Consider the following 27,065-nt stretch of genomic DNA (forward strand, 5'->3'; position numbering starts at 1 on the left):
ATATATATATATATATATATATATATATATATATATATATATATATATATATATTTATATTTAATTGAACAGCAGCAGCTACCTTAGGATAGGCTGTATTATGCTGCAGCTACAGAAAAGCAACAAAACCCCCCAAATCTCTACACAATTTCTTATTTATACTGAAGTCTACAGTGGGTTTAGTAATCAGAGATCCAAGCTATTTATATTTGTGATTCTGTCTCCTCAATGTATTGCTTCCCTTGTCACTATGGGGAGGAGGGTTACACAGTTGGCTCATAAATACTTTAGACTCAAAGTATCCCTTCTGTTCATAGCCAGTGACAACAACTAGTTATGTGGTCCTTCCTAACTGTAGGGGGGCTGTGTAGGGGAGCACATGAATAGGTGATCAGTAGTACATGTCTCTGTCTCACTAACTATAAAAGGTCCTTTATAATCACAACATTATGAGAGACTAAATAAATATAATATTTGGTTCATCAAGTGCTTGTGGTCTAGTTGGGAAGAGAGAAGGCACAAGACAATTTGAAAACTGTATCAAAAAATCTGATTGGTCTTGGGGTTCTGGCTAGTGGTAGAGCGCTTGTCTCACACATGTGAGGCACTGGTTTCAATTCTCACCACCACATAAAAATTAATTAATTAAAGGTATTATGTTCATCTACAACTGAAAATATTTTTAAAAATCTGATTTGAATATGCTTCATCTCGTGGATATGTTTTTAATGCCAATGATGAACTTCTTGTTCAGACTATATCTTAAGAATTGTTCTAGACTAGAAAACTAAAAGTACTGACAGGATATAACACATGAATTTTGAGAGACAAGACTTATATTGGATTTTAGAATTGTAGATGATTAGACAGTATTTTCCTATTTGGACTTGTAACTGACAAATAAAAAATGCTTTTGTTGTAGTTGGGCTCTTAAGATACTGTCTTATAATGCTTTAATGATATATTTTCTAATAATTTTTTAATTCTCCTTTCTTAACAGGGATATTTTTGAAGAAGATAATTATAGCCCCATCCCTATTGTCAGTGAAGAAGAATATAAAATAGTCACCAGCAAGTTTCCCTTTCAAGATCCAGACCTTGAGAAGGTATGAATTAGTTTTTAATTTAAGAATTAAAAAAAAATAAATTCATGATCTGTATTATGACATAAAATTAACCTGATATTTTAAGTAAGAATGGCTTTTTGGAACAATTTTTTGGTTGTATTATTTGAGAAAATTTTTTATATTTTGTTAACTTTTAAAGATTATGCTATTATTCTACTATTTTGATGAAAAGAAGAAGGGCTTTCCTGGGGATGCTAGAAGGAAATGTTATCCCAAATGTTAGGTGGATTCTTATGGCAAGTACTTACGTTGAGTGAATTCCAAGTTATATATACTAAATGTTGAATGAATTATTTTAATAAGAATAAATTGAGAGAAAAGAGAATTTCTTTGAAATATTCAGCACTGTGGAAGATCTTATTGTGGCTTTTTAAAGGAAGTATAGTTCTATAAAAATTTTATCTTGGTTAAGTAAAAGATACATGGAGGCAGTAGCTCCTTGCATATTTCCTCTGGAAGAAGGGATGTATTTTTAGAGTCAAGATACCTAAATAAAAGACAGGGTAGAGAAAGGAAGTAGATCAATATGAGGGATATTCTGGGTTACACATGAGTGCATACACACACACACACACACACAATTACAATTATCCAGTGTTGCTGGAGAGACTCAAATCTTATGAGATTTGAATATGAATATGAATAGCATATTTCCTACAGCTGTCACCTATTTTATTTTCTTTATTTTTGTTTTTGCTTCTTCTTTTTTTTTTTTCAGTTCTTTATAAATTCAGTGCTTTCCTACTTTTTTTGTGTTTGGTACCAGGGTTTGAACCCAGGTGCACTTAACCACTGAGCCATATCCCCAGCCCTTTTTTTCTTTTGAGACAGGGCCTTGCTAAGTTGCTGATAATGGCTTTGAGCTTGTGATCTTCTTGACTCCTTCAGCCTCCTTATCTGCTGGGATTACAGGCATGCTCTGCTTATTTTCTATATCTTTATTGTCAGAATAAGCAAGACTGAATTCAGAGTGAATTGTGACTATAAATTTTTGTCATATTTTTATGTACAACTTAGTCATAAATGTGTAATAATCACTAAATATAGAAAAAAACAATTAAATGCATAGCTTTTAGATTATAGCTAACATTGCTAAAAGATCAGAATAATTCTTCTAATTCTATATTTTTTAAAGTCCCAGAGTTGTCCCTGTGTCAAGAAACATTACTAGAATATTCTCCCTCTCATGGCTTGGTTTTGTTTTCTTTTGTTTGTAGTTACTGGTAAGGAGTTTTATTCACACTATAGCATCTGTATCAAGAGCACTGAACCAGCCAGGTGTGGTGGTGCACACCTATAATCCAGTGACTCGAGAGGCTGAGACAGGAGGATAACAAGTTTGAGGCCAGTCTTAGCAACTTAGTGATGCCCTGTCTCAAAATAAAAATAAGCACAAGGGATATAACTTAGTGGTAAAGTACCCCTGGGTTAAATCCTCAATACCTACACCCACCTGCCATTGAAATAAAGCACTGAACCAGGCTGGATTCACACATTAGCTCTGCTTGTAGCTTACAATGGCCAAGTGACTTTTACCTTATTTGGGTATTAGAGCCTAATCTAATCTGTCAAATGAGGTAGAACTGAGTGATGTTTACTGTCCTTTCCAATTATGCTAAATAATTCTAAGTAGGTTTATAATTTAAAATAAAACTTTCTTGTTAGGAGCTTCCAATGTATTCATTTATTCCTTAGATTAAGCTCCTAATTTAGAAAAATCATTTCTGCATGTAGAAAGGCTGTAATTCTGTAGTGTAAAGTACAGTTGATGAAGTTTAGTAGATGAAGATCCAGAAATGTAATTGGAAGATGCCTGTAATCCTCGTGACTCAGGAAGATTGCAAGTTCGAGGCTAGCCTCAACAACTTAGTGAGACCCTGTCTCAAAATAAAACATAAAAAATGGCTGGGTATATAGCTCAGTGGTAAAGTGGCCCTGGGTTAGATCCTCTGTAGCCCCCCAAAAAAGAAAGAAAGAAATGTAATTGGAGAAATAGAAAGGGTCAGACCATAATAGCCCTTGTCAATAATGTTGGAGACTTTAGCCTCAGAGGCAAGTCACTGAAAAGTTTTAAGCAGTAACAACATAATTAGATTTGTGCTTTAGCAATATCATTCTGGCTAACCTGTGATGATTGGAAAGAGTAAGACTGGTAGCAGGGAGTACAGCTAAGACATTTTTACAGTTATCCAATTGAGAGGGGTTGGTGACCTGAATAGGGCCTATGGTTGTGGAACCTGACTTAGGAGGTAATTAGGAAGTTGAACAACAGAAGCTGCTGATGGTTATTTGCTTATGAGGGATAAGGAAAATAAAAGAAGTCAAGTATAATAACTAAATTTCTATCTTGAATAGTGGTGGCATTCACTATGATGGGAAACACAAAAGGAACAGGTTTTGAAAAAAAAAAAAGAGATGATCATTTCACTTTTGGATCTATTTTGTCTGAAATAGTACAGCTAAATGGGAGTGTCCAGTAGGTAGTTAGATATACGGATTTGAACATTAAGAGAAAGATTTAGTCTAGAATTGTAGATTTGGGAAATACTGACATTTACATGGTCATTGAAATCATGGGAGTATGAGATCATGCAAAGTATACAAGTATTATGGATACAAAGTAGTAAGCTATTAGATTTTTTTCTGTACAATGCTTATCATCAGAACACAAAGAGGTATTGATATGTGCTGTCTCTGCTTGTTGGAAGTATACTAAAATGATTTTAAGTATAAGATTAAATTGCTGCAGTTTTTTCAGAATTATTTTGGATTTCTTTAAAATATAAAAAATAAAGTAGAAAAGCAGCAGTAGAATTTATGTAATTATTTACTATTAATTCAAATATGAGGTCAATTTAATTTTTATATTTTGTAATGATTAGAATGACTTTTTCAAAATTTTCAAAAACAATATTTACTTTCTCTTTCTACAGCAATCTTTCCCCAAAAAATTCCCCATGTCTCAGTCAGTGCCTCATATATACATTCAAGTTAAAGAATTTATTTATGCCAGCCTTAAATTTTCAGAATCGCTGCACCGGAGGTAAGCTTACTAATAAGAAATGTGTCTTTATCATACTGTTTTTATGAATCATTAACATTTAGTTTTCATACCATGACTCTTTAATGAATTATTCTCTCATCAAAAAAGTTTACATATTTTATTTAGTTATATTTAGGGTTTAGTTGATATAAATCTAATATTGTATTTTTAACTTTTAATTATGTAAATCTTCAAAGTACATAAAAGTAAAAATAATTTATAGGAAACTTCTGTGTTCTCAGCATCTAAATTTAACAGTAATAAAAATTTTGTCATATATTCTTTTTTTTGCAGTGATGGGGATTGAACCTAGGGCCTTGCTCATGCTGGATCAATACTCTGCCCCTGAGCAACATCCCCAGCCTTTGCCATATCTTCTTTTTTTTTTTGCTGATATATTTGCAAGCAAATTCCTAATATAATGATCTTTTATCCCTGAATACTTCAATATGTGTTTCTATAAACAATGAGGACATTTCATTAGTTAACAAAATGTAACAAAATTAATATGATTCCATAGTATCAGTTTCCTAGTATATGTCAATGTTGTCTTGATTGTCTTGATTATCTTGATTGTCTTTTTCAATGGGTCCAAACAAGGTTCACACCTTGCATTCATGATTCAATTTGTTTCATGATGTTCCCTTTTTATCTGTGACATTGACTGCCTTGTTGGAGATCTGATATCATTAAGCTTGTTTTTTTTTTTCTCAGAAAGGTTTAAAGTGAGGATTCAGATAAAATCAATAGAATAAGTAAAGAATGGTGTAGCAAGTTGATACACTCAATAATGGAGAGCAGCACAACTATTGGTAGTAATAGCCAATTTAATTTTATAGGCAAGAAGTGTCATTTATCTGATATGATGAAAATAATATTCTATGTTTATGGAAATGGGAAATGTGATATTATTCCTTTTTGCTGATAAGGAAACCGAGGCTCAGAAAGGCTAAATCAATAATTCAGAATGATCATGCTCATTAGGTTGAGAGCTGGGATGAAGAGCAGGTCTTCTGATTCACGTCTGTAAAAATGTCTGGCACAATAAAAAAGGTTCAGTTAATGGAAGCAAAGCATTAATCTTTATGTTACATCCAGTTATCTAGAAAGATCCAGCATTCTAGTCAGGTGATACATTTCTGATTGTGAACACTCTGGAACACATGAAGTGGTAATTCTTGCTTTCATGTTTACTCTGAAATTCATTCTTCTGAATTTATATATGGAATAGCAGGAGATATTCTTTTTCAGGGAAACTCAAAATTTTAAATCACAAAAAGGCAGTTCATATGTTATAATTGTTTTTCAAGCAGAAATTTTTTGTATCTGTTTCTTATCATAAAGTACTACTATTTTGGATTTAAACAAGATAAAAATAAATGGAAAAAGAAATGTGTTCTGCCAGTGTGAATGAGTATCTGATTTAAAGTCTTACATTGTTCTTTCTTTGTGAGTAGTGATTCTTTGAAAGATTTTGTAATTCCTGTTTATGAGTCTTATAAGAATAGGAGAAGAAAGGAAGGCAAATGTCTAACAAATAGCATTTGTTGTGCTATGTGATTCCCATTAGCCAGCAGTTCTCAAGTAGTTGCCAGACCAGTAACATTAGTATCACAGAGGAAATAATTAGAAATACTACCTCAGACTTCCTAAATTAGAAACTGAGGGTGAGTTCCAAGGTTTTACCAACTTCTCTGAGTGACTCTGTTGTATAGCAAAATTTTTTAAAAAATCACTGCTTAAACTTCATCATACTTTACCAACCACTTACACCAAAGTTTCTAAAGACACTAACTTTAGCTTTAGATACTAGAGGTTATATAGCATAACATATCACACACACCATCATATAGCCTTTGAAAAAGGTAGTGAATATAAGTTGAGTATTACCTGAAAAGGAATAACATAAGAGTAAGTCTGATTACAATGGTAAGTTTTTCTAGTGGATATATCAGAGCCATCAACAATTTATTCCTATCCTGTTTTTCATTTAACATTCTGTTCTAAACAGAAGCTATGCAGTGCTTAATAACATAAGCTTTAGTTTGAGTCTTGATGCTAACAAGTAAATTCATCTCCTTAAACTGCAGTTTCCTCATCTGTCAAATGAGGAAAATAATTTGTAGTAAGAATGAAAGGAGGTAGTGCATGTGCAATAAAGCACCGAGTACAATACCTAGCACATGGTAGGCTCACAGAGCTTAGGAGAGCATGGGATGCTAGATGTGAGGCTGGAGCTTAGAGTGTTTATATTTTATTTTAAAAGTGTTGGGGAACTATTGAAGAATGTTTAAGGTGTGACATGATTGGAATTATTTTTTCAAAAGTTTACCTCTGGCTCAACACGGATGGTAGATTGGAGAAGGATAACAAAAAGTATCATGTTAAGGAAGTGAAGTCAGTGGCTCAAGAAAGAGATGAAAAATGACTGAAATAGGATCAATGGTTACAAAGAGAAAGGAACATATACAAGAAGTGTTAGGAGCCTGAAATAGGAGTACTTGTGAATAAAGGGATGGAGGATAATTTGACTTATATTTCAGTGGATTTGAATTTGTTTATATACTCTCTAATAACTAACTATAACTGAAATCTCTATTATCTTTAAGTTTTTAAAGATGGGGATATATTCATCTTTTTTTAGGTGAACAAATGCTAGTGAAAGGGAAAAACAAAAAGTATCTCTTTAGCACTCATCTTACAACTTGACTCAAATAGAGTAAAATTGAGAATTATTCTTGAAGTGGGGAGATCCTGGGATTAAACCTAGAACATTGTGCATGTTAAAGGATGTGCTGGCTCATCCCTGGTCTTGAGAATTATTCTTGAAACTGCAATCCTAATCTATAGCATTAGTTCCCTTTATCTTTTCCTTTAAATATAATTACTTTAAACTTGTTGTGTGGACAATTTGAATGTTCTAACATGTACTTGTTATTACCTACTCTAATGTGGATTCTTGAAACACAATACTCATACCTGATTAAGATATTATTAAATTTGTAGAGCTAAGCATGGTGGCTCATGCCATTAATCCCAGCAGCTTGGGAGGCTTGAGACAGGAGGACAGTGAGTTCAAAGCTAGTCTCAGCAATTTATCAAGGCTCTAAACAATTAGTGAGACTTTGGCCCTAAATAAAATATAAAAAAGGGCTGGGATGTAGCTCAGTGGCTAAGCGCCCCTGGTTTAATCGCCAGTACCAAAACCAAACCAAACCAAAACAAACAAAAAACCACTTGTAGAAAGCATAGAAATATAGCATTTTGGAATTATTATTTTTTTATTTACAGAGGAGTTATAGTGGCTTTCTAATAATTATGATTTTATTTTTAAACTGAATTTATAATACCAAAGATAAAAGTCATTAATCATATTATTATGTATAATCTTCCCTAAAACCTAATGTCCGAATATAAAACTAGAACATCAGTTCCAACTCCTTTTATATATGAAGTTTAAAAGGCAAAGATTGTGTGCTAATGCTACGACTGAAAAGGCTACAATATTCTCCTTCTCTCTTTGACAAAAATATCTAATTTTGTTAGATTGATTCTGATCATTTTTTGGGCTGTGGGGATACCAGATATTGAACTCAGGAGCATTTGGCCACTGAGCCACATCCCCAGCCCTATTTTGTATTTTATTTAGAGATAGGGTCTCATTGAGTTGCTTAGTGCCTCACTTTTGCTGAGGCTGGCTTTGAACTTGCAATCTTCCTGCCTCAGCCTCCTGAGCCACTGGTATTACAGATGTGTGCCACTGTGCCTGGCGTTCTGCTCATTTTAATAAGCTGTGATCATTATCTATTCAAGAAAGTATTTATGCTGACATTTTTAAAAAATTATGCTTTGCCAAATACACTCACTATTCTAATTTTGTTACTAAGAGGAAAAAGAAATTCAGAATATGGGGCTGAGATGTAGCTTAGTGGTAGAGTATTTGCTTAGCATGTGAAGACTCTGGGTTTAATCCCCGCTACTACAAAAAAGAAAAAAAATTGGGATATGAAGAAACAGACAATGATTAATTAAAAGATATGTAAATCTAAATTTACTCTAGATTATCGGTTCTTTGACAGTTTTATTTTTAAACTCTACATACATAACCTAAAATTGAGCTTTAAGAGTTGTTATGTTTTTTGTCATTAAAGAGTTATGGAAGCCAGGCACAGTGGTATATACCTCTAATCCCAGTGATTTGGGAGGCTGAGGCAGGAAAATTGCATGTTTTGAGGCTAGCCTGGGCAATCTTATTGAGATCTTGTTTCAGAACAAGAAAATAAAATGGACTGGAAATGTAGCTCAGTGGTAAAGCATCCCTAGGTTCAATCCCTAATACAAAAAAAAAAAGTTATGGATAAAAAAAAATCATGTCTGTGTTTAAAGCTCATATTTTATTTTTGTTTAAACATATTTTGGAGTTAAGATTTTTTAAATAAGAAGTATTTTATAGCTTTTATAGTATGAATGTTTTTATTTATGAATAAAAGTAGTGTCAGAGAATTAAATGACTTCATAAAAGACTCCAAAGTTTCATGATTATTTGGTTGTAGAGGAATAATATAAGATTTGAATGTTGTCTTTAAGCATTTTTTTTAGTCCTCATAAGAAATTAAGCTGTAAGATATTTAGGAGAGTTATTGCATATTAAATTTAATTATTGTGAAGTGTTCTTTAAAATTTAGGAAGAGTATAAGTTATAGGTTCAAAGGGCAAGGACTTAAGGAAAAAATTGCTCAGTTGATATTAAAAACTACATGGGGGGAATACTAGTCATAAGGTAAATCTTGCTGGCCCAAATAGGACACAGGTGCTGATAGGTTTTCTTTCTCTGGTTTATGAAGAAACCAGACTCAGCATTCAAGGATGTATAGGGAAATTAAACAAAAGATATTATCTGTAAATGATAACTTTCACATGAAAAAGATGCTATGCAGTGTGTCTTTAAGCACAATTTCAGTGTATCTGAAAAACCAGAGGAGTTGTCAGCCACCTTTCTTTTATTAGGGTGAATAATTGGCTTGTTCAAGGGATACTATTGATCAATTAAAACATTTTCTGTCTTGAATGTTTGATACCAAGTAACCCTGAAGCCCTGCTCATTTCTGGAGAAGTCTTGATTCTATATTTTAAAACAAATCAGAGAGAAATAGCCTCCTTGGGCCTACTAGAATTAGGGTTAGCAGAAATAGTACAGTCCCTGCACTGGAGCTGGGGTGGAAGCAGTGTTAGAGCAGGGGCTTAGCAAGCACAAAGCTCTTGGTTGGACCCCAGCACCAAAAACTAAATAAAGTAAACAGAAAAGGACCTGCATTAAAATAGAGAACATTAGAACAGTAGCAGGAAGCGTTCATGTTTGGTCAAATGTTGCTTTATTTGCATCTTTAAAAATAAATGTAGGGGGCTGGGGATGTGGCTCAAGCGGTAGCGCACTCGCCTGGTGTGCGTGCGGCCCGGGTTCGATCCTCAGCACCACATACAAAGATGTTGTGTCCGCCGGAAAAAAAAATATATTAAAATTTTCTCTCTCTCTCTCTCTCTCTCTCTCTCTCTCTCTTAAAAAAAAAAAATAAATATAGGGGCTGGGGGTTATAGCTCAGTGATATAGCCCTTGCCTTGCACACGTGAGGCACTGGGTTCAATCCTCAGCACCACATAAAAATAAATAAATAAAGTAAAGATATTGTGTCCATCTTTTAAAAAACTTTAAAAATGTAATAAATATTTGTGCTTTATATAGTTTTAGAAATGTTATTTTAATACAGTAAAAAATAAAAGGAGATGACTTGGGAGGTTAAGACAGAAGGATCACAAATTCAAGGCCAACCTCAGCAACTTATCGAAGCCATAAGCAACTTAGTGAGACCCTGTCTCAGAAAATAAAAAGGACTAGGGAGTAGGTCAGTGGTAAGGTGCCCCTGGGCAATACCAAAAAAATTTTTAAAAAAGTAAAAGGTGTAAGGCAGTTGTTCTAAACGGAGAATAATTTTGGCCTCCTCCCTGCTGCCACCCACCTCTCTACCTTTGGCAATGTCTAGAAATATTTTTGGTTGTTACAGTTTCGGGGAGGGGTGCTACATGGAACTAGTAGGTGGAGACCAGAAATACTGCTAAACATCTTATAATTCACAGAATGGGCCCCCCAGCACAGAATTATTCAGTCTAAAATGTTAATGGTGCTGAGATTGAGAATCCCAAGAAATTATTATTCGGTTGAAGGCCTAGTGGTGAGGAGGAAAGCATAAGAATAGTGCCAGCTTAACAATCTTTAGGATGTTCAGAAGCATCATAGGTTTTTTTTGCACTAAATTGAAATTAGTTTAAAATATAAGTGTCTTCAAAAATCTCAATGGAAATGGATAGCTTAATTATTTTAAAATTTAAATCTGAAAATTTATATCTAAGAAAAGTTCACATCAATTTGTGTTAAAAAAGTAATTTTTAGCTATAGTTATATATGAAGTGTCTTGCAAAGTGACTGTAGAATGTAGTTGTAATTTAAGAATAGTTTTATTTCCTTGTACTAAGTACCTCATGATTTTTCTGTAGTGATTGATTTGATGAATTTAAATTATTGCCATAAAAGAATATTCTGCTTTGTGAATTTATGAAATTGAATTGAAGTTTGTGATTTAGTAAGTATGAGTTATTATAATTCATTTAAAGATAAGAAAGAATGGATTAGAACAAATTATTTTAACAAATAATATTAAATTATTTAGAATGTTAACTAACTATACCCTTGGAAAGTTTAATAATATCAACCTTTCTTTTTAGTTCAACAGAAATAGATGATATGCTTAGAAAATCAACAAATCTGCTGCTGACCAGAACTTTGAGTAGCTGTTTACTGAACCTTATTAGAAAGCCTCATATAGGTTTGACAGAGGTAAGTTAAGAAGACACATACAACCAAATAGTTTTTTATTTGAAAAAATTTATAGATTATTGATGAACATCATAATATAAAACTGGCTTGGTATTTTATTTATTTGTTCTTTCTTAGATATACATGACTGTAGAGAGCATTTTGACATATTATACATACATGGAGAATAATTTATTTTAATTAGGATCTCATTATTGTGGTTGTACTTGATAATGGAGTTTCACTGGTCATGTATGTATATATGAACATAGGAAAGTTATGTCAGATTCATTCTACTGTCTTTTCTAACCCCATCCTCTCTCCCTTCCCTTCATTCCCTTGTATCTAATCCAATGTGCATCTTCTCATGTTTTCATTTATTTACACCAGAAATAAAGGAAATGTGAGAAAATGCATTTAAATATCTCATTGCCAGTCTTTACATGGAGGATCAAAATCCTCAATCCTCATTTTTTTTTTTTACTTATTTAATGTATGAGATTGGAAAAGTACTATGGAAAGTTATTTTAAAATTATTAGCAGTTGGATTCTTGGTGTATCCATATATATTTTTTAATGATGTTAGCAGTATTTGCATCAGGCTTTTAACATCAGATAATCAGTTGTTTCCTGTGTTGCTATAATTATGCAGAAATGGTACAGTGTTTGGAAGTAATAATGCTGTTTTTAAAAATCAGATAGTTTTGTATATGTGTAAATTGCATTTTACTGTATATATTTTGTGTTTTCTAGCTAGTGCAAATCATCATAAACACAACACACCTGGAACAAGCTTGTAAATACCTTGAGGACTTTATAACTAACATTACAAATATTTCTCAAGAAACTGTTCATACCACAAGACTTTATGGACTTTCTACTTTTAAGGTATATAAAATCTGACCAAAGTTTTCTTTTCAATTACTGTAGCAAAATTAGGTAATTAAAGACAATTTTTGTGTGTGATTTCATTGTATTTCTAAATATTGAGAATTAGAGCTAATTATTGTCAACAAGCAGATAAATGTCAGTTCCTTTTTGGCATTTTAAATATTAATAAAACATTTTAAACTTCAATAAAAGTGGAGAGAAACATTGATTTTCTACAATGTATTACATTTTGTTTATTATGTTTTGAAAACAAATGATAAGGTTGAATTAGGCTAGCTGAATTTTAGAGTTCAATAATTAATTTTACATGTGTGTGTGTTTGGAAATGAAAAATATGAGATAAATAAGTGTGAGATTTGCTTTTCATCCCTTATTGACTCTATACTGAAGAAAAAAATATGTCACAGAAGTTCTTTTTTCTGGATGAAAAGATTTATACTTGTATAGTAGCAGGGGATATACTGAAAGATGAATTGATGGTTGTTTTCAGCAGAGTGCAAGATTCAATAATTTTATGTTTGTTTTTTTTTGATTTGGAAACACAAATGATACATTGGAATAGGCTAGCATTGTAAATTTCTTTGTAAGGAATATTTTATTAAATTAATTATAAACCACTTACTGATCCCTTCTAACTTTAAAAATCCAAAAGAATTTTCATCTTCCTACTTTCTCTATATTATAAATTATTCAATTTATCTCCTAAAATTATATTGTAATAATTTATTTTTAAAATTAAGTGCACTTGTATTTAGATATAATTAACTTAATGCTAATATTTACTCTGACTTTGAATGTGCAAAGCCCAGAAACAACTGTGAGTTCCTAAAATTTTCTATTTGGTCCCTAAATCTTATGCTTCCCCGATGACTCTTAAGCTCATGTTGTCAGCCTGATACAGAAGACAAATTCAGAATGGCATCTGTGTCAGTGGATTTATAAAATTAGAATTGAGACAGAACGATGTGAAAAGCAGGCATTCATTTATTCAATAATATAATGTAGTGATTAAGAGTATATACTCTGGAGTAGACTGCTATGTGACCTATGCAAGTTTTTTAACCTTAATGATTACAAATTTCTTCATCTGTAAAATCAGAGTAACAATATACTATATACCTCATATGAGGTTATAAAGATTAAAGGAGATAGCACAGAGCAATTCATTGTTTATCAGTTATGCTCAGAGCTCTCTATTAGGCCCCAAGTATACAAATATCTGTCACTTCCCTCAAGAAGCTCACAGGAAGAAAAAACTGTAAAAGATACGTAACAGTATCACTTAAGTATTATAAGGGGAGAGTACAATTTTGGACCTTTATTTATCCAAAGATGCATTGATCTTCAGCTTTTTTCTTTCTTTTTTCCTTCTTTATGGTACTGGGGATTCAACCCAAGGGTGCTCTACCACTGAGCTATATCCCCAGTTCTTTCTTTCTTTTCTTTCTTTTTTTTTTGTTTTTAATTTTGAGACAGTGTCTCACTAAATTGCCCAGACTGGCCTTGAACTTGTGATCCTCTTGCCTCAGCTTCACCAGTGTCTACGATTCCAGATGTGTGCCACTGCCTTCAGAAATCCTTAGCTTTTATATTAGATTTTTTTTAATAATCTCTCTCTTAATTGTTCTTTCTGTCCTTATATTCATGTATGCTTCAGTCCCTGACAAGAGGGGATTTACTTAGGCTTAGAGTTGTAAGCCTAATTAACTGCTCACATTAAATTTGATCTGCTTACTCAGTACTCTGAATAAAATATAAATACCTTGGTGTTTCTAGGAATTTTCAAGCAATTGTTTATTATCAGTTAGAATCAAAGATGCTGGAACATGGTGCTCTTATATTGGGGGATCTTGAAACTGTTTCTCAAAAATCTGTCTGTAGGGAGAGAATTTTAGAAATATTAGCTCTGGTTCACCACTCCCTAGTTGTAGATATTTAGTTGAAACACCAACTACCATCATATACCCTTAGGTGGGTTTCCTTGGAAATCAGAAATCAAGTTCTGCCACAACAAATAGCATAGCTTCCTCATTCTTTGTTATTCTTTGTTTTGTTTTCACTTAGAGCTTAGTAAATATTTCTTTGTTTCATCCTATGTTTCATAATATAACAAGAGCTGTTTTGTGCTCATTATTGGAAAATCAAGTATTTGGTTCTACCTTTTGATCTATTTCAAGAGGAATTTGTCTTGAATTGTGATATGAAGAAGTGGTTCAGCAGGGAGAATTGTTAACTCAATGTTAGAGTGAATTACTCAGGGACATTGGGGAATTTCCATTCATATTGAATAGTCAATGTGTTGCCTATTCCACAGAGATGATTGAGGTACAGTCTTAGTTATGGATATTAGATTGAATTGCTTAGTTAACCTCTTAGCCTAATTCTTTTCAATCCAATAACCCTACAAAACATTCTTGTTTGGTTTCTTAAGGGTCATGGAAACAAGCACTTTCAAGATTCCTTTACCATACCTCTATTTTTTTTCTTCCAAAATGCACATATGCATGCATATGATATATGTGCTCATGTATGTCATCTGTTTATTTTATGAATTATTATAGATTTTCTTATTAGCTTACCTTTCACTTTGCTGAATCTGTGAGTGGTAGTAGAGGTACAACAGTAGTTACTACCCTAAAACAGTACTTCAACTTATTGAAATTAACTTGGACCCACACAGAGCCACTTAAAAATAATGTAAGAGTTACGCTTACTGAAAAAAATAGCATCAAGACAGAGGGATGAAATGGGAATATCATTTCCTTTTTGGTTTATGATGTAGAGGAATGATCCCAGTTCTCTCTCTTTGGCACCAGGGATCTTTTAACTTGGTTCCATGGAACTTTTCTAGTCTGTCACCCTGAAGAGTTTCTTTCTGAGTCCTGGTAGTGATTGCAACTGTAAGTCAATCAAAATAATATGGCATAATGAAAAAATGTGTTGAAAAGTAGCCAAGTGAATTAGTGCTCCTTTACTAATTTAATTAGAAGCATAAAGAGGCAAATCTTTCTTTCATTTTAAAGTTGATGTTAGGTACCAAATATAAGAATAAAGTAACTTTTCTTGATTGTCAAACTGGTATCTAAAGCATCTAATGAAATTAGCTATTTATTTTTTAAAACTATGATTCCTTAAATTGGCTTATCCTCCTGTCCATCTTACTCACTATTATACTCCTTCCCCCATCATGACTAAATATTAGGCTTGTTGTATTGTCTTATCTGGTTTTCCCCTGTTTTGTCAATACTGACATTAAGATAATGATTTGGATGCTATGTGTGGTATAATTAACATTTAGAAATTTCTGGATCAAAATTATGGCTTACTATAACATTGTTTTTTGAAGAAAAGCAGGAAAAAATTAACTAGGGAAAATAGTCTTGTGACAGTTCCAGTGCCATCTACTACTTAGATTTTTAAGGCCCCAAAAAGGTTATTGAACTGTTGTTTGCCTTATTCTAAATGAGTAAAATTAAACATCACCTTTTTTTCCCCTTAGATACTCAATAAAATGTTCAAATAGGATACTTGTAATAGAGCTACTAAGAAAAAATTTGATAGAAACTAACAGAAAAATCAACTAAAACTTTCTTAAACAATAATGGGGCCTGGTGGAGTGACATGCTCCTAAAGCCACTGAGCAACATAATGGCACTCCATTTTGAAACACAAACAAAAACAACCAACTAAACAAAAAACTGCAATAATTTTTTGCCAGAGTAACTGAAAAGTCCAAAGACAGGGCAGATTTCAGGTGAGGCTGAAGCCTGCTGCTCAGGATATATCACCAAGGACCCAGAGTCTCTCCTTTATTTAGCTCTACTTTATGCAATTTTGACCTCATTTTCAGACACCATGTGATGACCCAGTACCTGTAGGTGCTCTCCTGGTAGCAGAATGGTTGCCTGGTCCCAGTTCCAAACCTCACATTTTCATGCCTTATCATCTGAAGAGAGAGACAATGTTTCTTTCACTAGCTGCTGTGGAGTTCCCTGTGTAAGAGGATGGAAACTGCTAATTTTCTTATACTCATCAAGATTCATCCTTGGAGCCAGATATAGGTTCAGTCCTGCCTGAACCATATATCTGTGAATGTTTTCCAAAACATGTTTGAAGACTGCTCCAAAAGGGAGAATAAATGACAAACAGAAAATTATAGATGTGTATTTCTACTTAGCTTTCATTCAAAACACACATGCTTATGGATTAGGAGGTACAGATGGAGTTTATACATGTTTTAAAAATCCTTCTGGGATAGTTCTGCTGTGCACCAATGGTTGAAAACTACTGATAGTATGACCTCATTTAATTTTTATACATTGCAATAAAAAATAGTTCTCAAATTCTGCTTAATACATTTCTGCCTCCAGAGGGCACTGTTTCTTTAACAAGCAAAGGAAGAATGAATGAATTTGTTTATAAGCTGAATGTTTTTAAATTTTATGTAAGATTTAAATAAAAGATTTAAACTGACCTTCATAAGATCACTTCATGCAGTATCAAGGTCATATATGTTTCCTAATGATTGTATTTGGATTACAAAATAAGTAAAACTTTTAGTCATTAGAAAGTTTCTTTCAAATGTTGTCTTAAAATGTGTCCCTGCTCAGAACTTCTGTCTGAATTTTTCTTTCACATAGCATAGCCACTAACTTCCTGATTTAGATTTCTTAGCTTTCTTTTATAGTTTATGGACTATAATAAACTTCTTAAAATATTAACTACTTCTCCTTCCAATTTTAAAAAAAATCTTGAAAAAAGTTGGTTTGAACCTAAATAGTTTATAGGGAAAGTAGAACCTACCCTTGGTGTTACCTCAGAAAAGTAAACTAAACACCAAAGTTCTTGACAGTAACAACAATGAAAATAATAAATTTTTATATTTCCACTTTATTGTTGCTTAGTTTCTTTTCTTTTTTCTTTTTTGTGAATCACTCTATCATGAAACATGAAGTCTAGAAAGCACGCACGCAATTGTAATGACTATAATGTGAATGACTTTATTGTCATCATTTTAATAATTTTTCTTTTTTCAGATAAAAAACTGTTTTGTTTTTCCTCATGGCTTCAAATTTTGTAGATATTTTCTCACTCTTTCAAGTTTTGGTTAGCATTTTAGTTGTCCCATATTACTTTTTAAAAATTCAGGAAAATATTAGTTAATACCTTCTTTATTTTAATAACACTGTGTATAGTAAAAGAGGGTATTAAATATACCATTGATTTTAAAAGTGAATTTAAATTAGAATCTTTAAAGAATTTCCATTTTATAAAAATCAAAAGCTATAAATCCATAAATTTAGAGGAAAGGAGTCTCTTGAAACTGGCTTAATATTTTGTTAGGGGTGGGGGATATAGTTAGCGGCACAACACTTGCCTAGCATGTGTGAGGTCCTAGGTTCAATCCCTAGCACTATAATAGACAAACAAACAAATAAATAAATAAATATTTTTTTTTTTTTTTGGTTAAGAATCTTCTTTTCTTGCCTACATAAGAGGCTTCCCAGAAAAGCAAGAGAAATCATAAATACAGTCTGAATGTATATAGGAAATTTAACAGAAGATAGAAACAATCAGTCTCTCAATTTTCTTTGCCTTATAATAGAAATGTTGAATACGGGATGATTATACAACACTGAGCTTTAGGTCTCTTTTATCTGAGTGGTGTGTGGGATTGTTGTTTAGCTTCACTTCTGTTGTGACCTATATTAATCCATTTAGATTCAACAAAGACAGTGAGTCATGAAAAAGGACTAATTATGAATGTTGGGGCAAAATGGAAAGTGATAAATGAGCATTTTTTAAAATATATGGCTTCAAGAAATTGACTTACAAGTGGTATTAAGATGTGTTATGGTATAGTTCTGTAGGTTATAAGCATTTGTCATCTTAATTACCTTTCCCTGATGTTGTTAGGGAAGTTGAAGAGAGATGTGAATTACTGCTATTGATAATACTTATTATCTATGATCCCATTAGCTAGTTGCTAGTGTTTCACATTTAAAAAAATCTTTCTGTGAATGTTCAATATTCATTTTTTTCTCCACTACATGCAAATAACTTTTGTAAGTTAAGTTAACTTGGGCAATTTGGAAGGCTTGAAATGCTGATATATTAATCATCTTTATGCAGTTCACTTAATATACATTTATTGACCATTACTAGCTACCTAACACTAGTAGGTGTAAGGAAACTAATCATGTTTTTAAATGATAGGTGCCTAGTACGGTTACTTTGAATTAATGATAGAAGCTTGTATAGTGTCCTGTGAGATAGGGATGATTGTTACTTCCTTTGAAATAATAATAATCCAAGGATCTACAAAAGTTATTTTGCACAAGATGTAAAGATATAGCGGGACACAAACCCCTTCCCATTTTTCTCAAATCCCTTTCCACTTTTTCTGTTAAGTAAATTAAAATACTGGCCCATATTCTTTAAGTACATTAAAGAAAACTTTATGGTCCATTTCTTCATTATTTATTATTAGCAAGGATGACAATTTTTTAAATGGCCACAAATTCTTAACACTTCTTTCAAGCAGTGTGTGTGTGTGGGGGGGGGGTCTATGTCCCTCCTTCCTGATATGGGTAGACTTGTGATTGCTTTGATCACAAGTCAACTAGTACAGTGAAAGCAGTGTAACTTCCGCTTTACTCCAAGCATGTGGGCATGGACCCTGAGCTGCCATTTCATGAGGAAGCCAAGCCATATGGAGAAATTACCTATACCGGGTGCCAGACATATGAGTAGGGGGCCTCCAGAATGATTCTAACTCTTCATTGTTGAATATTATTCCCAGACTCAAGTTGTTCCAGCTGAATCCCAGTTATTATAGAGTAAAATCATCTCCCACCCCTAGAACCTGAGAACATAATAAAATGCTTTTTTCAAACCATTAAGTTTTGGGGTAGTTTATTATTCAGCAGTAGTAATTAGAATAGCAACTGATATAAACACTTCTCCCTAGGTTCCTATTTTTGCATATCATCTGGTAGCTTTTCTTCCATGACACCTTTTTTTCCAGCCTAAATGATCTCTTCTTTCTTGCTATACTTTCACTATACATGTAGTCAATACTGATTTATTCATATTTATTTATTCATTCTGTGAGTATTTTACATGTGATTCTTTTCTATTCCAAATAGATTATAAACTTCTTCAACATTTTCATTTAATAAGTACTTAGCTGCTATCTACTATACATCAAGTTCTGTTCTAGCTGCTGGGGATACATTGTTGAACAAAAATAGGCACAAATTTCTGCCTTAATTGAACTCACTTATTTTTGTATAACTTATTCCTGCATTGCTCAGAGTGCTGCACATATAGTGACTGATAAATTATTATTGATAAACACTAGTTTTTAGCTTCTCAAGATTTCTATGAGATGAGGTTAGAAATTTTAATGAAGAGAGACTAAAAGCATAAGTTACTATAAATAACTATTTTGAGTCACCTCATTTTGCTACTATCATATTTAGTAGTTCTTCATAACAGTTTCTGCTAATGTCATGAACATTAACTTATCTTAAATTCCTTTTTTATTTAAAGTGGTATTTATCTTTACTTTCTTCTATAGCTGAGGAGAGGCACTGTTGAAGGTTTTTATTGTTTATGTGAAATTGGTATTAGATCTTTGAGTAGAAAGAAGAAAAATCCTTCCTGGAATTCCTGTTCCAGTTCTACTGTGAAGCTAAACATGCAGATGGAAAGATATCTACTGGTAGTTGGTTTTTCTCAGCAGGGGGTGGCAGTGAGTAGTAAGTGATTAGACAGTATGAAAATTGGACTAGGAACAAAAAAGTGTTACAATGTGAAGATGATACATTTTGATCATTCATATTTACTTCCTGTATGCTCTTTTTTCTTTTTGGTACTGGGGGTTGAACTCAGGGGCACTCAACCACTGAGCCATATCCCCAGCCCTATTTTGTATTTTATTTAGAGACAGGATCTCACTGAGTTGCTTATTAGTGCCTTGCTTTTGCTATGGGATTACAGGCATATACCACCATGCCCGGCTACTTTCTCATATACACTTTAGAAAAAAAAATTTAAGGTACTCAAACCAAAAATACCTTTGAGCATTATGTTTTTTAACTATTTTCTTAGTTGTAGGTGGACACAGTATCTTTATTTTATTTATTTATTTTTATGTGGTGCTGAGGATCGAACCTAGTACCTCTCACATGTGAGGCAAGCACTCTACCACTGAGCTACATGCTAAGCCCATCCTGATTGTATTTTTGAAGTTCTGACTCAAGTAGCATTGCTTCCACAAAGCTTTATCTGACAAATATGTACTAATTATTTTCTCCTTTATTTGCTCAGGATGGTTTGCAAAACTTTTAATGTCACATTAATCACATTTTGTTATGTTGCATCTTTTCTTGCATTATAAATCCTTGATGTTAGAAACTATCTTACCCATTCCATTGTCTTTATAGTGTTCTTACTCATAGACATGATATAAATTGTATATTAGGTGAAATTATATTCAAATGTACAATGTGACTAATAATGGTGAGTGATACTAGGTCTCTCGAGGCATTAAATAGGTATTCATTTTTTCAGAAATAGTGCTTAGCTACTTAAATAAAATTAAATCCAACTCCAAAGTGCTACTGTCACATATTTGTGAATTTTATAAATTTTTTTCTCTTATTATTTTTTTTTTCATTTCATTGTGGCCAGAGAACATACATAATTGGTTTGCCTTCAGTACTTTTAAGGCTTGTTTTATGTCTTAACATATGCTGTTTTCTGGAATGTGGCCCACTTAGCAACACATTTGAGTACACAACACTTTTTTTAAAAAATTTAAGGTATTCCAACCAAAATTTTGAAGACTGTTTAGATATCCATTCTCTGCTATTTTTGTTGAGGTTACTCCCATTATTTCTTTTGTCCTCAGAGAAATTAATCATCTACTTCTTCTACTACCTTTTAAACTCAAAGCATAACAGTTTGTTCTCTGTATCCATGGAGTCCATATCTGTGGGTTCAGGCAACCTTGGGTCAAAAATACCTAGGGAAAAAATTTTGTTTGTACTGTACATGTGCAGACATTTCTTGTCATTGTTTCTAAACTGTACGGTGTAACAACTATTTACATAGTGTTTACATTGTCTCAAGTATTATAAGTAATCTAGAGATGATTTAAAATACATGAGAGGATGCTCTGGGTTATATGCAAATACCATTTTATATAAGAGACTTATGTGTCCTTGGAATTGCATATGGGGGAAAATAAGGGAGACATTTAGGAATAAACCCCACTTTCACTCCTGAGATACTGAAAGGCAACTATATTTCATATTTTTTTTCTATGATAATCTAGCTTCCTTTTCCTCAGTGGGAAGGCATGATCTTCTGCATTATTGACTTTTGTTTTCCCATTTCTGCTTTTCCTTAGGGTCTTCTTAAAGTTATGAGAATAAGTTGGGAATTAATATCTCATAAAGTATCTGGTCACACAAAGAAAAAACAGGTGACAGGTTGAAAAAGAAAGAAGAAAAAATGTGATACTCAGTCAAATAAACAGAGTAGTATAAAGAAGTTAACAGTTTTCCTGGGCTTTGAATAAATGACTAAAATATTAGACCAAAGACCAAAGAAAAGTATAAGATAAAATTTATAATTTTAAGCAAACTTGCTTTATTATCTGCTTCTGTAATTGTTTCTTATTTTTTCTTTTTTGCTATTATTTTGTTTTGTCAGGATGCTCGACATGCTGCAGAAGGAGAAATATATACCAAACTCAATCAAAAAATTGATGAATTTGTTCAGCTTGCTGATTATGACTGGACAATGTCTGAACCAGATGGAAGAGCTAGTGGTTATTTAATGGATCTTATTAATTTTTTGAGAAGTATCTTTCAAGTGTTTACTCATCTGCCTGTAAGTATAAACAATTTTTAAAAATTGTAGTATAAGTTTGCTTATGAAATATGTTTTAGGATTTAACTCTAGATTGGGTTTACTTGTTTAAATAAAATTCCTAGATTGTATATTTCCTTTTCCATTATTATAAATCGGTTTATAAGGACTGGGCATGTAGCTCAGTATAGAACACTTGCCTACCATGTGTGAAGCCCTGGGTTCAATTTCCAACCTGCAAAAAAAAAGAAAGAAAACCAAACCAAAAACAGTCTAGTCTAGTCCTCTTAATAAATCAGTTTATAAGGCATCATAACTTAGCCAGTTTTTTGAGGTTCTAATTTATTTTACTTTCTAACGAAAAAAATTTATTTTCACTAAAACCAAAGGAAAACCCTGAAATTGACAATGTAGACTTAAATAGAAATAAATACTAGTAGAAGTTTTTGGAAAAATCAGTATAATCAATGGTTTTTCTAGTTATAAAGGGCCAAGAAGTCACTGACTAGTTTTTATACAAGAGATGAAAAGTAAAACAAGCATGTTCTGTCCTGGTACATGTTCTTAGTTCATGTATATCTTGAACTTCGGTTGATGAAACAATTAAAAAAAAAAATTAGAGCAAGGACATTTGGATGTAAATAGGCTGAACACCGGATTCTCCAGATGAGGACTACAAAGGCCAAAGGGTGGGATGAACATGCTCTTATTAAGTGTATCTAGAAAATAATATAACCACTAAATAGAAGAACATCTTAAAGAGATTTTAATCATGGCTCTTGGTCAAAGAAATTTTAGGTGCTTACCTGGGGATGATATTTTGTTTCTAATTGCTGTCCTTGAATTTATTTAAAAAACCTGTAAATATTTTTAATTAATTTTTACATCAACTGATTTCTAAAGAAGTGCTTTTCTTGTATATGCACTAAGTAATTATTGAGTTAATTTGAATTCACCTTGTCAGTATAAATCTCTATGCTTCTAGCCAAAAGCAATCTTCAAGGATAAATATATACACAATGTATATATTGTGTTTTTATGTTGTAATATCTGCATCACAAGTTGGTAAGAAGTGATAGGTAGGAATTTTGTGTATACATGGGATAAAATTAAGAGAGATTATATGTTAGAAATGTTTAGGATAAATCCCTCGCTTTAGAAGGCTCATATCCTGGAGGAAATCCCAGTTTCTCAAAAGAGACTGATCACTTTGTGAGAAACAGACTCTTAGTCTAACTAGATTCAATCACTTACCTGATACATTGTGATATTTTGTCTGATTTTAAGTGAGTATTCGTATGCCATTTAAAATTTTTATCTTATCTACATGGGTTTTTCTATAAAGAAAATAAATTTTTATACAGTGTAGACAGATAAATTCAACAATAAATTTAGGACATGACCAAAAAATTCACAGCTAAGAGAATGTTCTTACAATAGTATGTTCTTATTTAAGGATGAACTAAAAGAATTTTTAAGCAAAAATATTAAGTTATTGACTGTGATAGATTTTAATTATAATTAATAGAGCAACTATATTGTGGCTTAGTGTATTCCCTGAAACTCTGAAATTATATAAAATATTAAACTAGGTTGTTTTCTTTCAAGCAAATTGACATAGTTACTAAATGCATAATTTATCTAAACCAAATATGACATTATGTAAGCTATCATTTTTAAATATTTTAAGCTGAAAATGATTTCTTAGTTTTAGATTATTTGTGGACTGAGATAGAGAGACCAATTCCAAAGTTCTTCAACCCTCAAAGAAGCTTCAGAATATATTTATTTATCACATGTAGTCCCAATTCAGGCAGCAAGCAGAACTAGTTATCCTACTTATAGACATACGAGGTTAAATAATGTGTCTAATTTTAGACTCATGCCCTATCTTTGGTTTTAGCAATGTTCCTGAAAAATGGGGTGAGTTAGTCAGTGGAAGCTGTGAAACTAATGACCCTTTCAAACAGTGCTAATATTGGCCAAAAGTGCAAAAAATTGGGACATGGAAGTAGATTTTCTGCAATAAAAGAAAGTGGCTCTTACTTCCCCTGCAACTCTGAAAAGACACAAAATTGAACATGTTCTGTTTAAAATCTCCACCTGTAACTTTACTGAATATTTAGGTTTTTTTGTCATTTCTATCACTGTTGCAAAAGAATGTTTTCTTTATCAAAGACTTTCATCATGTACAATTGGCGACCACATTGCCCAGTGAAAAGTTTCATTGACTCCAGAAAAGTTACAATTATCTAACAGAGTTTTGTTCTCTGCTTACAAGATCTGAGAACAGTAGAAGTTAGTAGATAATCATGGTTTTGATGGAGCCTAGGGAAAGAACTCTGTCATTTTCAAATTATGGTAGCAGTAGAAAGCTGTAGGATTTGGAGAACTACCAGTTATGTCCACTTTTTATTTTCTCTCCAGGGTTAAATGAGTGAGAGAATGGATATCTCTTACTTGTTTCTCTTAAGAGCGAGTATAAACCTTTTTAGGAAATGGAAAAATAAAAGAGCTTTTTTGCCTCCATATTTAATTAGCTATTCCTCTTCATTTCATTGTGCTCCAGCAGATAAGACAAGCTCTTTTCTGGCCAGAAGAATTAACAGAAATTGAAATAGTCAGTATTTGTAGTAATCACAGTTGTTTTTCCATTACTCAAAGTATTAAGCTTCCCTGCTAACTATGTTTTCTGCCTCAAGGAAACTTGCCTTTTTCATGGCTCATTTAGAATTAAACTCATTAATCTTTTATGGTTCCTACAGGCTTAGGTGCTGAAGTGATGATATTCATAGAATAGGCTCTGGAGTTAGGATGATTGAGTTTGAACCTTAATTTATAATTTGCTAGCTATAGGGTCCTGGCAATTTGTGTAACCTTTCTGTGCCTCTTCCCTTCCACAAAATATAATGTATATATAATAATATATTAGTTTCAGATTATTTGTGGACTGTGTAAAATATAATAATATATTTTGGACTGTGGAAAATATATATATTTGTGGAAAATATATATGTATAATATATAATCCATTCATTCTCCATAGGACTATTATAGGATGAATTAAAATGCTGTGTAAAAACATTGCCTGACAGGGTGCTTGGCGTGAAGTAGACAATATTAATAAATGTTTTTAAGGTTTAGTTAATATGTGAAATAAAAATTACTTTTTCCCTGTATCAGTGCCCTTGGAAATAAACAAGTTTTACTATTTCAAAATGTGTAAATAACGCTTCTTTTTTATAAACTTTCCCTGACAGTTAGAAAATACAGAAGAAAGACAACAAAAAATTAATTTTGTCAAGGGATGATTAGTGTTTTTATTTTAGCCTGTGTTCTGCCAATTGTCTTTTCCTATGCATTTATGACATGTATTTTTTAAAATAACTTATAAGCAAAATTTTTGGATTGTAAGATTTTATATAAGCCAGAAAATGTTATACTAAGGAAATTTTTTAAAAGCATTAAACATTTACTTACTGTTAACACGAATATAAATGAAAGAAATTTTTGAGCCACTTGTACATCTAGGCTCTCTCCATGCCTGCCAATGGAACTCAGTAACATTTTACTCCAACTACTGCTTCAAGACCCCAGAACTGGTCTATTTCTGGAAAGAAGAGTTAACATTTCCTTCCTTCATAAATGTTATTTATGCGTTTGCTTTAATAAAGATAATTTATTGATTTACAACCACTAAGGGATATATATAAATGATAGTTTTTAATTTCATCACAAATATTTATTAACAAAAGGGCCCCGATTATTCAAATGTGTACTAACAAATAATTATCTTCTATAGTAGAAATAAATGGAAGCTCTCAAATGATCAGTTTGCTCATATTTCTTCCTTTTTAAGAACTTTCCTTTGTTTTACTTTTAACCATAATGTAATCTTTTCTTCTTCTTTACTTACTCTAGAGGTGTTAGATTTGTAGATATATCTGATTTCTATTTGACTTTTCAATGTTTTCTTCCCAGAAATATCTTTTCCTTTTGCTTTCAAATATACTTAACTTTTTTTTCCTGCATTAATGAAAGTGGCGTGGACAGTTTTTTGAAAATACATTTTTTTAAAAAAAAAAATTTTAGTTGTTGATAGACTTTTATTTTATTTTTTTATATGCGGTGCTGAGAATCGAACCCAGTGCCTCACACATGCCAGGCAAATGTGCTATCGCTGAGCCACAGTCCCAGCCCCTAAAAAAGACATTTTTAGAAATGACTTTACCTTTGGCATGTAATTCTCTAATCAAATGTAAATATAATTGGATGTTTTTCAAGAAAATCACTATATGGTTATAGGTGTTTCTCACTTTAGAGAATAAATGTCTGAAAAACTGTTCACAGCAATATCTGTTAATCAAATTATTCCTCCTAATAGCTTGTATTCTAAGATTAGAGATGCCTTCCTACTGAGAGAAAGTGACCTCAAGATCATACTGGGAAATTGATATTGAGCATACCTCTTCCCAACTGTGTATTCAGTTACATTACACTGGTAGTCATGGTAGGAGTATTTAGACCACTGTAACCAGCAAATGATACAAACCAAGTTTTTTTCCCTCCAGAGAATCACTGTTAAAAATTAACTAGCACACCACTAAATACAGCTTAACCTTAAAAATCACACTGTAAAACAAACAAACAAACAAAAAACTTAACTCAAAAAGTAAAACATAGAGTTGCTCAACAATAAATTGAAAATATGGGATTGGGGCTGTGGCTCAGTGGTAGAGCACTTGCCTGACATGCTTGGGCACTGGGTTCAATCCTCAGCACCACACAAAAATAAAATAAAGGTATTGTGTCTGTCTACAACTAAAAATATGTATATATATTTAAAAAATAAAATGAAAATACTACAGTAGAAATAACTTTTAAGGGAAATGTGTCACAAGTGTTGTTAGTCTTTAAATGCAGTGCTGTATTTCCTATCTAGTTCCCTTTCAAGGTGTTTTCTTTCAGTTGCTTCCTTTGAAGGTGCTTCCCTTTTTTTGATTTGTTTGCTTTAGGCTGTTAGGGTTCTATTGATGTGCTAATTTGATATTCTTTGTAAATTCTCTGTGCTTAAGGCTGCAATCCCTTTTTTTTACTAAATTGTAGGTATCTGATGGGACTGAAGTTTTAATTTTAAGAAAAAATTTCCTTTTTATTTGTTAATGATTTTTAAGCATATTATGCTCTCTTTAATTGAGAAGCATATATATATATATATATATATATATATATATATATATATATATATATATAT

General features: G+C 32.3%; 1 protein-coding gene across 1 annotated transcript in view; it reads left to right on the forward strand.

Moving 5' to 3' along the window:
- Exoc6 (exocyst complex component 6) overlaps positions 1-27,065 on the forward strand; it is a 154,709-nt gene that overhangs the window by 59,623 nt on the left and 68,021 nt on the right. The window contains exons 14-18 of the mRNA XM_048801785.1: positions 1,001-1,106; positions 4,061-4,170; positions 10,948-11,059; positions 11,792-11,926; positions 21,653-21,832. Of these exons, the coding sequence (XP_048657742.1) occupies positions 1,001-1,106; positions 4,061-4,170; positions 10,948-11,059; positions 11,792-11,926; positions 21,653-21,832 (643 nt within the window). The remainder of the gene's footprint in view (positions 1-1,000; positions 1,107-4,060; positions 4,171-10,947; positions 11,060-11,791; positions 11,927-21,652; positions 21,833-27,065) is intronic.

The sequence above is a fragment of the Marmota marmota genome, unplaced genomic scaffold (genome assembly GCF_001458135.2).
Source record: "Marmota marmota marmota unplaced genomic scaffold, marMar, whole genome shotgun sequence".
In the NCBI taxonomy this organism is placed as follows: domain Eukaryota; kingdom Metazoa; phylum Chordata; class Mammalia; order Rodentia; family Sciuridae; genus Marmota; species Marmota marmota.